The sequence below is a fragment of the Stegodyphus dumicola genome, chromosome 7 (assembly GCF_044657685.1).
Source record: "Stegodyphus dumicola isolate Sdum_Otavi_A_Nest chromosome 7, ASM4465768v1".
NCBI classification, from domain to species: Eukaryota; Metazoa; Arthropoda; class Arachnida; order Araneae; family Eresidae; genus Stegodyphus; species Stegodyphus dumicola.
Window position 1 is genome coordinate 202,181,543 of NC_140774.1, and position 15,348 is coordinate 202,196,890.

General features: G+C 28.8%; 1 protein-coding gene across 5 annotated transcripts; it reads right to left on the reverse strand.

Moving 5' to 3' along the window:
- Positions 1–1,137: 1,137 nt before the first annotated feature.
- LOC146996606 (calmodulin-like protein 4) lies at positions 1,138–14,252 on the reverse strand. Of its 5 annotated transcripts, none has more exons than XM_085821240.1 (6): positions 14,080–14,252; positions 9,845–9,976; positions 7,504–7,686; positions 3,587–3,663; positions 3,425–3,472; positions 1,138–1,286 (listed from the first exon to the last, which is right to left on the reverse strand). In XM_085821240.1, the coding sequence occupies exons 2-4, from the start codon at positions 9,903–9,905 to the stop codon at positions 3,659–3,661; spliced, it is 249 nt and encodes an 82-aa protein (XP_085677366.1). In that variant the 5' UTR covers positions 9,906–9,976; positions 14,080–14,252; the 3' UTR covers positions 1,138–1,286; positions 3,425–3,472; positions 3,587–3,658. The 5 variants fall into 5 exon arrangements, with proteins under 5 accessions (XP_085677366.1, XP_085677367.1, XP_085677365.1 ...); XM_085821241.1 differs by lacking the exon at positions 14,080–14,252 and adding an exon at positions 12,910–14,030; XM_085821239.1 differs by lacking the exon at positions 14,080–14,252 and adding an exon at positions 12,531–12,892.
- Positions 14,253–15,348: the final 1,096 nt, after the last annotated feature.

A 15,348-nucleotide genomic window follows, 5' to 3' on the forward strand; every position in this document is an offset into this window, starting at 1 on the left:
AAGTATCATCTGATTCAAACTTTGTTATTTCAATGAACTATTTCTTCCTATGACAGTTGATTTTGAAAATTAGACCTATGTATTTTAATTTTTCATAATCATCAGTTTCTAAAGAGAAGGTAGACACCTATTTCAAAGGAATGAAAAAAATGAAGCCAGCATAATTAAACATCAAAATAGGCTGTCATTCAGATTTAAAAGGAAGTATCGAAAATCATTCTGTGTTCCATAAAAATAAAACACGTCTTTGCATTTCTGGCCAAACTACTAATGTAGTGAGACTTCTTATTCACAAATAGCATGAGGCATTATTTTAATTGTTTAAAATCGAATGATTTTCACTCATTCAAATTCACCTCAGTAATATGCTAGGTTGTGGAGAGATCCAATTGTTCACATTTTTACATTTCAATGTATGAGAATTCTACAACCGTATCATGTTGTTCGATAAAATTTAACCTAACATTATTAAAGCAGAGGCTAGCAAATACGTATGTATTTTTTGCTTGAGTACACTAGCACGGCCCGATGAAGATAGTCTTCTTTTTTAGGTTTCCTATGCTCATTTTGCTTCTTTCTGCGATTTAAAAGCAAGGTTACTAGAAGTTACATGATGGTTTGGGGGGAGTCACCTATAATCTGGGATGTAAGCCTAGGCAGTAATAAAGCCCAGACTACGAATTTAAAAAATTTCATTGCCATAATAGTAAGACATATTTTATATCTTTTGCTAATTATTTTTATTTTAAAATTATCATAATTTTAAAGGGATTGAACATTAAAAATGCGTTATTTATTATGTTACATTTTAATTTATAACATTATTTCAAAAATAAAAGATGTTGCTTATTACAACTTAAGCCACATTTAATAATCCTAACATCCACGGTTTAGCCATGCTTGGTGACTGAATGTTCAGTAAAAATGAAAAAAAAAAAAAAAAATGCTTTTAAAAAGTTAAATCAAAATCTTCAGGACTTTAATATAGCATCAAATTTTTTCTCTCAGCTTTCAAGTGAAAAAAACTGGGGAGGGGGTATGGAAATCCTGTGAATAAATTGTCATAGGAAAAACAAAAGTATCTCAGAGCATAAAATGTACATTATACATTCATATATAAATAAATAAATGACACAGTTTTATATACACAGCTTTATTCAAGAATACTATCAATACATTTTCTTTTACTTTTTTTCTTACAACTGTGTTTTTTCTTCTTTAGAACATGCTCTGCTTCCTGTTTTTTAATGCGCTTCAGTTTACCTTTCATGAGGCTGCAATTATAACTATAGAGAAAATAATAAATTACTCTAGTATGCAGAAAATAAATCAATGGAATTGCATTAACCAGTTCGCCGTCCTGGGAAACACAAAAGTTTTGCACCATTTTTCAACTGCAAAGATAAATTTTTTGTGTCCAATACTGACCTCAGACTATTTCTTTCCCCCCTTTCACCAGCTGTGAAGCTCTCTTTAGAAGTTCTATTCAAATCAACTTGACAGCGTACTTGTTACACTCAAGCACACTGACCCCCTAACGAGACCGTAAGCACAAAGACTGGTGTATCACTTAGATCAGATATTTTTCGCTTCCACTTCACTTCTTGTATGAACCCCAAATCTATTGCAATCTCTTATAATGTAAATGAAATTTTTAAATGACAAGTTTGTTCATTGGAGTAAAAATAAATTCATTAGCTAGTATAGCCTATTTTAAATTTAATTAAAATTAATTTTGTTTAGTTATTTTCTTGATGCACTGTAACAAAACTAATCATCGAATTATTTCCTGTACATTTTTATATATTCAATTTAATTTTTTTTTTTTTATATGGAAAAAATCTTTAGCTTAGATATTTAAGGTTCTGATTTAAAATTGGAGTTATTTAACTTAAGACTTTTTTTAGGCTATTGTACTTTTCCTACAGCAAAGAAAGTTTGAATTATGCAAAGTACCAGTTTCAAAGATTAAGAAGGTAGTAACCGTTTTTAGTTCTTCTTGATAAAAAGATTACTAGAGAAGTAGCACTTCTTTTTTTAAATTAGGCTAAAAATTCAACATTAATAATAATAAAATTTAGCAGCAATTTTTTTTACCATTTCTAATTTTTAAATATGTAACTGTTGCAACTATCTTTATAATTCCGTTAATATTTCCTTTTTCTTAGCCTCATAAAAGTAAATGGCTTCAAGAAATGGCTATCCTCACAGAAACTTTTCAGTGTCCTTAAAATTAGATCAGGCGAACCTAAATACTTATCTAAGTTTATTTCAAGGTTTTGGTATATGTAGGTTAAAAATATGAAGTACTCACACTTTAACCCGTATATTTTAAATGTTATAATAATACATAAAATCGCGGATTTCCATTTTGTAATTAGAATTTAATTACATTAAATTTTTTAATACTAAATTTTAAGTGTTAACATAAGTCTGTAAGTATTAAATAAATAACGGGAACTATGCACAACAAATTATACATTGTAAAATACGAGAACTTTATTCTTATTTACATATTTCTATATGACTTTAGTTTTCTCAATTAATCAGATTAAAAAAATATATAAAAGTATCGATTTAAGTATAAAATATTAATTAATAATTAAAGTTTTGAAAAATTAATTTCGAAAATTTCATTTCACCCATGTCATTTATAATTGGCACAACATAGTCATACTTCCATGTGTGCAGGTAAGATGATAAAATAAAATGCGGGTATTAGGTATAACATTTTAATACAATTCATAGATCAGAAAATAATAAACTGTTTATATCCTCAGGGAATCATTAGGAATTTAAAACCTTCAAACCTCTTTGTTCATTAATGAAAGGGATGAATTTATTGCAGAACTCACGAGATATGTTGAGGGTGTATCTACTGGTGTAAAGTGATTCCCCATGCTTTCTTTTCCTGAAACAGCCCAACTGTGATCCTAGTGCAACATCGCTGAGAAAATAAGTGCGACTAAGTAACCTATCAATTACCCCTTTTAATTTTTGACTCGTTCTCAGGGGGGCCTGGAAAAAGATGCTATGATGTATCTTTCTTGGGGCTTATGGTCTGGCCCAGATTTCACTCCAACGATAGTCTACCGATGCTAACGGATGACGATGCATTTTCTGTCAACGTATCTCTCTCGGGGCAAACGGTGAACTGGTTAAGTCAGTTCCTCCCATTAATAAATGCAATACATTTTATTCATTTGATGTAAATAATATTTTATTCAAATCATTCTGATGAAAAATAATGTTTTGGAGGAAAAAACTTCAGCTAAATTACAAAACAAATTTAACAATAAAGCCCTATTCCATCCATATTTATATGTTCTCCATAGCAGCATTATTATGTTATATATCAGAATTATTGTTATCATTATTTGGTATTTCTTAACATTCTATGAACATTAACATTAAATATACTTACTACCCCTTTTTTAAAGCTTCACATTTTCTATACAAATAATCATCATGCCTATATTAAAAAAAATTAAAAGCAAAAGAATAAGGCAAAATTAATTAGAAATAACATAATAAAATGGTTATTTTGACACAGGTTAATTACTCAAAAGTAATTCCAGGTACTAACCTTATTTGAGAACTTGCAAGCTCATCAACATTACTCGAAAGAAGAGGCAATTCCTTACTTTCATTCATTGTCTCAGCCTAAATAAAAGTATTTTTTTAACAAATATTTTCAGAACGCTCAGTAAATAAGTTAAATGATGGTTTTGTGTCATTTTAATTAATGTAACACATTTTATTATTCAGGTTAGATTAATCTGGAATAACAGAATAGATGCAAGATGCATACGCTCATTTATATCTTCAAAGCTCAAGATTTACATCTTTACAGTACAAGAACACTTTAATTTTAAAAGTAAGAAAGAAATTAAATAAAAAATCCCCAATTTCCCCGATTATGGCATGCTATTATCAAGTAATGTTACTAGTTTCTAACGATGACCAGGTATATGATATTAGATGGAAGTTTGGCACCTTCTTACTACTACCATGAGTTTTTCAAATATTTCCCATGTGAAAAGATCAGTGAGTCACGGAAAAGTATGCTGCAGCTGGAATTTACTGAAAAGTTAACAAAATGTTCTTTTGGAAAAGGCTGCTGATCAATGACACAGCACTAAAAAATTTTCCATTCAGAAAACACAGCATGGTATATGATAACAATACATGGAACTTGAAAGGGAGAATTCTTCATTAAAGATGGTGCTTGTCAGTTACTTGAAACAGAGAAAGGTATGTGTGGGTTATCCACCTAAAAGATGGGAAGTTTTCTAAAGTAAATTGACTTTCACTTAAAGAAACCATGAAATGTTAACCTGTTTTGGCGCAGATTTGAAATGTGGTTGAAACACAATTATTGAAGTATATCAATTTGGCCACAGTTGGGTGAGATGAGATTCATAAGCATGAAATCAAGGGGTTTAAAACTAATGTTTGAGCTCTATTAAAACAAATTTAATGGAATCACGAATAGTTTTCATTGTAAAGAAACTGCGCTGTAGTAAAATCTTAAAAATTATAATAATAAAAAAAAAAAAAAAAGGTCATGTTTAGAAAAAAGAGAAAATTTCACATATACATTTTATGCTATTAGCACTGTTCAGTGAAATTAGCAATTCTTTAAACAAGATCATCTGTTACAGCAACAAGAAAATAATTTTGAGTGTCAGTCAAATTTGAAAAATATTAGCGCTGACACTAAATTGCATTGAAATGACACACCACATTCTGTTCAAGTAGTGAAGTAGCTCTGTTATGCTAATGAATGTTCCATAATACTTTGCATTAAAATTATGTAAACTATCCATTTGAGAATTGGCAGGTTTTTCTTTTTCTTCTTCTTCTTCTTTTTTTTTTTTTTTTTTTTTTTAATTGAATAAATAGGAGGCAGATACTAAAAGGCAGATTTTGAGCAATCATTTCCTTTAATGCATTCAGTTCATTCATTTCCTTTAATGTAAATGAAATTTTCTCATTTAGTTCCTAATTGGCATGGAAAGAAAAACTTATCTAATAATACAGCAAAACTATGAAATCCATGGGATATAAAAATTCAACACCAAAGTGATAAAATTAAATTATTAAACTGTTAAGATTTAATGGCATATATGACAACAGGAATTTTAAATGAATGGATTTTGAAAAGGGATAAAGAATTCAAAATAATAGTATTCTTCTGATTTCCAGTTACAAAGCATACAATATAAATGTATCCTTAAAGCATACTGAGCTTGTATTAATTTCAATAAAAACTGTATCTAAATGAACTCCTGCAATTAAGGAATTTTTAGGGGCTAAGAAGTTATGTTATTTCTTCGAGTTGAGCACTGCAATCATTCACAACATGTAAGATATAGATATAAGTGCAAATGAATTACTAAAGAAAAGTAGTCATCAGACAAACATAGGGTCATGTCATAAAAAATAAACCTAAAGCTACATTTCTGAAAAGATAATAAAAAACTAAGTTTTAATAAATGATAAAATACAGATGAAAAAATGTAACACCTTCAACTAATACGAAATGAGAATAATTGAAGCGTTGGTGGATAATAATGAAAAACTTAAAACAGCTGTATTGATGACAGAAAAGGATAAGTGTTGTCTCAAAACTGAGAAACTTTTGACGAAAGTTTGTGATTAGTGGCATAATATTGCACTTACATGAGGAAGACCTCTGCAGTTTATGATTACAGTTACAACATCAGAGGGAAGAATTTTCCAATATGGCTGAGATGAGACATCTGCAGTTTAAGATTAGGAAAAACAAATTATTTCTTACAAAATAATTGTAAGAAATTCTCCATTAGTGCTGAAATGAGTCAGGACTTTGCCACTTCTGATTAAGAATATGACATAATTATGACGAATGTTGACTCTTTTCAAAACTTGGGGCCCAGTTAAGTGCCCAAACAATAAAGCTGCTGTACACAGGTAGTTTGATTGGGGTTTGAAACCCCACTATGGAGTGGTTACACAAGCATTTTCATGGATTTTGTTATACAGATAAAAGTCAGAAAGTTCTCCTCAAAGGAAACCCTACTTTTGGACAGTGTGTTTTCTCATAATCAAATAACGCAAATCACCTTTCAAAATTGTCTGCAATAGATGATTAAATATAGGTGGGATCTGAAAGACATCATATTAAACTGCCTCTTGACCAGCATAATGCTCTTGATCAGCATTACACGCAACTTCTCGCAATCTTTGGTGCCTATTTCTAATTGTCAGTAGCTTCAAATGGAAAACCATTTGTTTCTGGCTTCTGTGTTTAAGATATCAATGATTCTAGACAAAAAATAACAATCTTTCTTTATAATCTCATTTAGATGTCTGCAGCCAACACAAAATTGGATTGAGTCATCCTTCTCGTGAACTAACAAGATAGGTGACACTGAAGGATGAAGAACTGCATGTTCCTTCTCCAAAGTTTTCCTAACATATCTTATTTTGTGAAAAGAAGAAGCGGAGGATGCTGCTTAAAAGACAGGTACTTTCTTGAGTTGATCCAGTGCTGTGTCACATAAGTGCAATCTAAATGTGATACTGAAACGACATTTTGCAGCTGATTGATTACATATATTTTTTTTAAATATATGCTTTATTTCATTAGCAGCACAGAAATAAAATTTAATTAACATCAATTAATGAAAGGTGGTCCCCAACCCTAAATATTTAGTTTCAAGAGTTGAAATAATATATATGAATATAATATATATGTAATAATAAAATTCCATAGTCAAGAATACACTTAAAATTAATGCATAGACTTAAAGAGTTTTTAATTTAAGCTGCGAACCCATAAAAGTCATGTATATTAAAATGTTAACAATTATTAAGTTATACTATTAAATTATACTTTCTTTATTTACTCGTTTTTGGCATTTAATCTAAACTTCACAAATCTCCTCTACACCATATTATTCTACAAACCACTGCTCAACAATGAATGAAACAAATGAAATTATTCATTAAGCAGACTTTAGATAGCTCATTTCAGAAATCAAAGATATGTAGTAAAAGGGAAAAAAAAGATTCTATTTTATGCTATAAATACAAAATTTTAACCAATTATAAGATAAAATTCATTTTAAATAATCAAAGTATTAGTATATCATTTAAGTTTTTTCTAGTGGGTTTTCATATATCAATGAGGAAATAGACTTAAATTCTTTAATGTAGCCATGAAGAACATTGGAATAATAATTTCAGTGTCCTTCCAAAGATATATGGAGTATATCCATGAGTATAGAAAGCAAGAAAAATCTGGACAGCAAATAAAAATTCACAAAGCCTGAATTATCCAGTGGGCACAGGGACATAAGTTTGTTTTTGGCAACTGATGAATTGTGCGACGGAATATTTTACAGCTTCAAAAGTCATTACAAAATGGGGGATACTTTTCAAATTTCATTATCAGATCAATCCCACTTCTATCTTTTAGGCACAAATTATATATTTGAGAATAAAAATGTGAGTTACCCTCTTTGGGACTCAGCTTTTCTCCCCATAACAGAAGTATGTGCCGCAACTCCCGTGCAGGTATACGACCAGATTTGCTTTTGTCACTAGCACGGAATGCACGCAGGATTTCTTGAGGAATATTTTCTTTCTGGCTATGATTATGCATTATCTCAAGCATATCAGCAAATGATATCTTTCCATCTGCAATTAAGTGTATATATATCAACGTTGAAAATAATAGCATGGAATGATAATAAAGGTGTAAGCTCAACACCAAAAATTTTGAATAAAATTTTTATCACAATTATTTTTTAAATTTCTAAACTGCATCTTTTCAGCAATGTTAACTATACTTATAAAAAAAAAAAACTAATAGTTAAGTAGTAGTTATGATGAGATACAAAATAATTATTGGATTAAAAAAACAAGATTTTGGGTAGAGATTCTACAGTCCCACAGAATTAAAAATCTTTTTACAAAATTGAAATTTAATCCCAAAAATCTAACAAACAGAAAATGTATTTTCTATATTTAAAAACATGATAAACAAGAATTAAACATCCATTATAAGTTTAAAAATTTTATCACTTTTTTTTTTTTTACTATTATTCTGGTTATGTCTTATGGACAGAGCAACACCTGCATACAAGAATATTTTTCATAAAAGAATAATTTAAAATGTATTCATACTTGATTTTATGCAAATTCATGCTCTGATATAACTGAATTTTATGATCACTGCAAAAGTAGTTTAATCAATTTTAATGAAATTTTCTTTTAAGCAATATTTTCTTTTTTTAATTTTGTGTTAGTTGCTTTTGCATATATTTTAATTTGTCAAAAAAAAGGTGCAATTAGTAAAATACACATGTTTATATTTTATACAAGAATAAGTCACTCATTCTGTTCCTCAAAGTAATACTCAAATTCAAAAATATAAATAGCCTGCTAACCAGATTATTCTCACACATAAAAATTTACTTAAATGTCTTTTAAATGTGAATGGCTTGAAATGTAAAATTTAAAGAACCTAATAAAACTATTATTTCTACTTCTTATGTTTATTACAGAATACCAAACCATCTAAATATTGAATGAAAACGTAAAATACGTAACTTTTTATCATCAATTTAAAATGGAATCGGAGACATTTGAAATTTATGATACGTAGAGGTGCAATTTATGAAAATGCCTCTCAATTTTTTTTTCACATACTTCTCGAATAGTTCCTTGTAGATAGTCCAAAGGATTGCACACACCTCCTTTCATTTCAGAATAAATGGGTTATATATGTTAAATTTTCTATAAACTGGACATGCTTGATAAAAGTGACTATAATTAGCAAAAAATTAAAGAAGTTGTCATATCTGACTTTGGAAAATAAAAGATAGAATAAAATAGTCCTTTACAAAGTTGCTCAGCATCATTCCAATTATTATGATTCAACATCCAGTTTACATATACGATTAATTTTTTTTAATGATCTCTGATGGTGTACAACTGAAAACTTGATTTTTGGAATTTTTTAACCCAAAATGTTATCATTAACGCGCATTAGATTTTACTGCAAAATTTATTCAAACTAGTATTTTGAATTTTTTGTGTGTATCATCTTGCATTTCATGTAATGCTGTCCATCAGCAAAATTATTCAAAAAAAAAAGAATTCCAAATAAGTATAAGACAAAACCCAGTTTACTATTTCAGAGTGTATTTCAAAATATCAGTTAAAAATACATATTCTGTACTCAGTGGTATTAACATATTATAAATTATAAATTGGGAGGACGTCCGACAAGTTTGGATTAAAGACTTTGTACTGTATATAAAAAATACGTGCATAAAATATGTTTTAATAATTGCCAAAGAGAAAAAGCTCAATGTGTGATTATAAAAGTTTCACAATACTTGCAAAGCAATGTACCCAAATAGGATCTTTAACTAAATCTGCATTGATATTAATGGAGGAAAACAATTTTCAGAATAATTCACACATATTACGGTTATGTGAAGAAGTCCTGTTCTATAAAGATTTTTTTAAAAAAATGCGATATATTGATGGAATTAAAGTGAAAAATTTGCAGCATATTGATTTTAGTTTTTATAGTACCTGACTACGCTTTTCTATCTACCAGTAACATATAGAGTAAATTCTAATAATGAAAAGGGATTTCAGCCATTTTTTTTTTTTTCATGTTTATGAGAATGTATTTTTTTTTTAAAATTAAAAAACTAAATACATATTTTTCAACAAAAATATTGTACTTTAATATAATTAGTAATAACTATCCAATAGACCCTCAAAATTTATTTAATTTTAGATTCAAAAACAAAAGAATGCAAATAAAATCCTAACTCACTTTTTTCTTTGAAATATTTTTTCAATTCTGTTATAGTGGGGCTCATTCCCAAAGATCGCATGATGATTGTTAACTCATCCAAACTTCGTATTTGGCCACTTCTGGCATTCAAGTAAAAGCAATCACGAAATTCTGAAAAGATTTTAAAAGAGTTAACTTCCTATTATGAGAAAGGAAACCTTATACTTCATTCCAGATCAAATGAAAACCTTCCCATGCTACGTGCAAAAACCTACATGTACTTAAGGAATATTCTGGAAATTAACTAATGAATAAACTTTTCATTCTTCAGACTCTAAGGAAAAATTTAAAATCTAATTTTAGTACTATCTGCCAGTTAACAATGAACAGCACCAAAAGAACCCTTAGTCGTTAAATACAGATGATCTATAGAATACTCTCCATTATTAAATAATGAAAATATGTATGTATGTACGCATATTCCTCAGAGTGCGAAAAAACTGGCACACAGCCACCAAATTTTGAACACACGCAGTCCTCTACATTTCATATTTTGTACAAAATTAATTCAATTCTGATTAACAAACTCAGCAATTTAAAAGCAATGTGTTGCCACTAAGTGACAGATATTTATGTTTCAAATTTAATATGGAATCTCGGTGACTTAAAATGTGTTGCAACTCGGGGAAGGGTAACACATTTTTTGCCTTTCAAATTTAATCCACAAATTCTGCTGCTGAAAAAAAATGTATTGCCACTGACTGACACAAATATTTTAATCTTCGACGTCGTTTGGCAAAGTGCAAGATATTTAATCTTGTCTTTCAAATTTAATCTGTCTGTTACAGATTAACAAACTAAGCAAACATAGTTCTTAATCTCTCTTATTAAGCTAGACTTAGTAGCTAGTACCTAGCTGAACCCATTAAAAATACTTTTTAAAATAAGTGTTACAGGTTGCTAGTGTTTTACAAAAAGCAAACAAACGCATTTTGTGGTACAGGAGTTTCCTCTTCAACTTTTACTTAAATATGTTAAAATCATCATAAATTAGCACTCATTTCTTCTACAATAAAGAAATAAGTTGCATCACTACTATGATGCATCTTCTTAAACTGATAATTTCTTAAAATGATAAGATGGCGCAGAATTCTAATATATAATGTTTACTGGCTAGAAAAAATGGCTCTCATATGTTCACCAGCATAAAATGTAAATATATTATAAAAGAATATATTATATTCTCCTAGAGCTTCAGACTTGTTTCATGCCACTGATTAATTTGCATAATATGTTAAAAAATCTGTACAGAAAATTCTCTCTAGATATCATAAACAACTGAATGAAATATACTAGGAAGAGGAAATAACAAAGACAAAAGTAAGTTAGCACATAAATTCGTGACAAAACCAGTAAAAAATTATAAGTGCTATACTTTAAAAGTACCTAACTGGCTCTGTGTTCTATTACTTCATTTTAAAAAATGGACATTTTGAATTTACATGCTTAAATTTACAAAATGAAAATCGAGTAAATTTGCTTAAATATTCGACTTTTTTAATGCACATAAAAATGTTTCATGCTAATGGCCAAATACCGAAACATTAACAAGCTTTTACAAAATTATTACAAAATTGCTAAATGCCAGAAATTTTTCAGGGCGATTCAAAAGAGCAAACAAACAAAAAAATTAATAATAAACTCATAAATGATTCTATGTATTTTAATTTAATATTAATTTATAAAAAATGTACCAAAAATTATATAGATATACTTTAAACTAAAATACAGAATATTTATTTTTAAATTTTTTTCAAATTAAATAAGATGTTCTTTTAATTTCTACTGGAAATTTTAAGAAATAAAAGGCTTTATATGACAGCTGCTTAATTTTTAATATGCGCAATGCTTAATATGGCTTTGTAAACAATATTTTTAAAGTCATCTGCATTTAAGAATATCACATATAGCATAATGAAAATTAAGAACTCTCGTGCCTCACTTAAATGGCTGAGACCACACGCATTCTACTTTTAATAGCTATTTTACTTTTAACTTACAAGCTAAGAAACAATCAATTTTCTCAAATGTAATAAAGATGTAGATCCAAGTAAATGACAGAAAATCTAAGAAAATCCTACGAACTGATTTTCCTAAAAAACATGCGGCTCATGAAGAAAAAAGACCTGATGCACATTTAAAGAATCCTTCAAGAATAAAATGAGAATATTTTTTAACAGATTACTTCAATCTTAAATTGTTAATTTGACCAAGTATAAAAAACAAAAACATTCACTATTCTGAACAAAAAATTATGCAGCCATAAAATACTAAATAAAAGTGAAATATGGTCTTAAATTTAAATTTCGTTCAATAAATTTCAGTTGCATTATCAAAACAAATTCCTGCAATTGATATGTTCTGAGTATTTTGTGATACCAAAGACATGATGATCCTACTATTTTCTACTACATTAATATTACATGAAAAACATTAATTACTATTACCATAAAACAGAATGTAAACAATACACATAACTTGAATTAGTATAATGTACGTATAAATTTTTTTTAATATTTGAATGTTATATATAAATGAAATATTTTACATATTTATGTTCATATGAGAAACAGTAAACTACCAAATATGCATTTAAATAAAAAAGGAGTACCAAAATAATGCATGCAAAAAAGCAGACATGTATAATATATATATTAAATTTAACCCATATAATTGCTTCTTCTTTTTCTTCTTTCCTCTTTAATTCTCCTGGTTTCTTTACATACTTCCGATTTTCCTTTTGTTCCATTAGCGATCAAGATCAATGATATTCGAAGTAATTATTCCAGCCTAGATACACTTATACATCCACTGACAATACTATCAGAAGCTTAGTAGACAATTAATAGTACAGAACAGTGTATATCAATTAATAAAGTTACTTAATAATTGATTTGATTACTCTTTGATTACTGATTTGAGCCACAAAAAGAAACTGTTGAAATGGAATGCTGTGCCGAAAGTAAATTATGATGACAATAATAAATCGAAATTGATGATTACAATAGTAAATCAAATTTTAATGATTTTGAAATAAAACTCACAAATGAAAATGTAGATATTCCTGAATGCCCTAAGTTTAAGGATAAACAAGCATGCATTGATAATTTGAAGAACAAAATAATATCCTTAGAAAATTGTATTAAAGTATTGAAAAATAGAGAAAAGAAAAATTTTAGAATGTTTGTTCAGCGGCAAAGAAGGTGGATGACATCTAGACAGAAATTGGTATCAAAAATTAAAATCTGAAATAGCGAATTTTTTTTTTTTTGGGGGGGGGGAGAAACACAAATCGAAGAATTTGAAAAAATGTCGAAAGCCTATTTTTACAAAGACGCAGATCAATGTATTACTGAAAAAGAAAGAAAGCATCAGGTGGACTAATGAAGATATTTCAAGTTGCATTGTCATAAGAGATCTGTCATCTTAAAGCTATGATTTTTGGAAAGAAAAAAATTAAGAAAAAAACTGGAATATCTTTACCTAGTATTAGCAAATTAAAGAAATGGTGCGCTAAATTTTAGTGTAGTCTAAGAATTCAAAGTGATGTTCTTACTCTAAAGAAGGAAAGAGGCGAATATTTGTATTCTGTAGAAAAAATATGCGTTCTGAGTTTCAACGAAATGCACATAGATTGAAAACTCTGCTATGACTCTAAACTGGACCAAGTTCTCGGTTCTTTTCAAAATGTGCAGTTTGTTTTAATCAGAGGTCTCATTTCGCTCTCTGCCTCAAATTATTGAGAAACCACGTTTTAGATAAAGGATTTGTTTATGAAGATGGAACTGTTTTAAATTTTGTTATTATTAAAGGGGTTTTAAATAGAGACTGAGAAGAAATCAAATTATGTCACAAACTAAAACCGAATTATTTAATTGTCAAGGAAAACGAGAGACAAAAAGTCGCTCCAGAGAAAACATTATTTTCAAAAAGTACCGCAAAAGGTATACTCCACCCCACAGGAAATCAAAAAGCATTTGACTTCTATGAGTTAATCGATAATATCTTCGGTATTATGAATAGTACCAACAAGAATAACAAGTATTTAACAAACTAATTTTGTTAAGTACTTTAACTAAACTAAAGTTATTCTTATTGTATCTTTTGTAACTAATTATTGATTAGATTTTGTGCTAAATTAGCATTCTAGATAAAATATAATAGTATAAAACATTAAAGTAATTGGCATAAAAAGACTTGCTTCCTTTACTCACACTTTTGAAAAATTAAATAACTATATTAGGTAGTCTGAGTAAAGCTATTTTGTCAAAATTAAGATAACAATCTTACATACATTTATTTAATTGTAATATAGATATAAGTATAAATTACAAAATTATTTAAAAAATTATTATATTGAATCGGAAGAGAATTATAACAATATAAAATTTACAATTAGGCAAAAAATCAAACGTAGGTTAGCAGTGTTGCCATATATGTCATATATGTTTAAAACGATGTCAATGTAAAATTGTTTTTTGAGTAAATTTAAATAGCTGCTATTATAGTTATCTTAGAAGCAATATAAAAATTCTCTCGGTTAGCATGCAGATAAAGAAATGATTAGAAATAAACGTTCATTAAATAAAAAACCTGCAAATAAAAATTGAAAAAAACCCAGGAACTTTATGTTAAAAGAGTAGCACGTTTTATCTATTATTTTAAAATTGAGTAAGTATTATTAAATTTTTTAATGGTTCAGTCTAAACTGCATAAAGCAGTAACATTGTCTCTTCCAAATTATAGCTATCTTTCACACACAGCTCATTTCAAACGCTGGTTCAAAATCGCTAATTTTCAAGCTGTGAATTGCATTTGCGCGCTCAGTGTCATCATGACTACGTCATCACTTCTCACTTTCTGCTTCAAGGGGAAAAGCTCTATGAGTTAGCCCTTCTCTTCTAAGTCTTGCATAATCCTTTCTCAGCGCAGCCGCAGTTAGTGAAAACGGTGAATTTGGACTACTCTTTGCACCGCACCTAGCACCAAATTTCGCAGAAGCAACTCATTATCATAATCTCATTTTCTCTTCCATCCTTTTGCTGTTCTTTAGAAGATATTTACTTCCACTTAAGGCATAAAATGCTGGGGACGGTTGCTGTCCGAAGACGAAATGAAAAGTCTTTCCTGTCAGACGCTGTCGAGGACCTATGAGATAAACACGAATCGACGTGAGGCAACGATTCTGTACTACTTGAGACATTAGCTCCATACAGCTGAAGGACAATGAAACGTTTCTTTCTGAAACTACATTGCTGCGGATAAATATCTTGTTATCATGAATTAATATTACAATGTAACAGGAATTAATCGACTTTGCTATTTTCTTAGTGCGACAAGAAAATTTGCCACAGCAACTGTACTGAAAATGTATCTGTTTCTAGACTTTGTAGACTGTATATGTCATGACTTGTAATACAATTGTGTAATTGAATAGATATTGTTGTTTAGTGTAAAAGCTATTATAAGGTAAAAGTGGATTA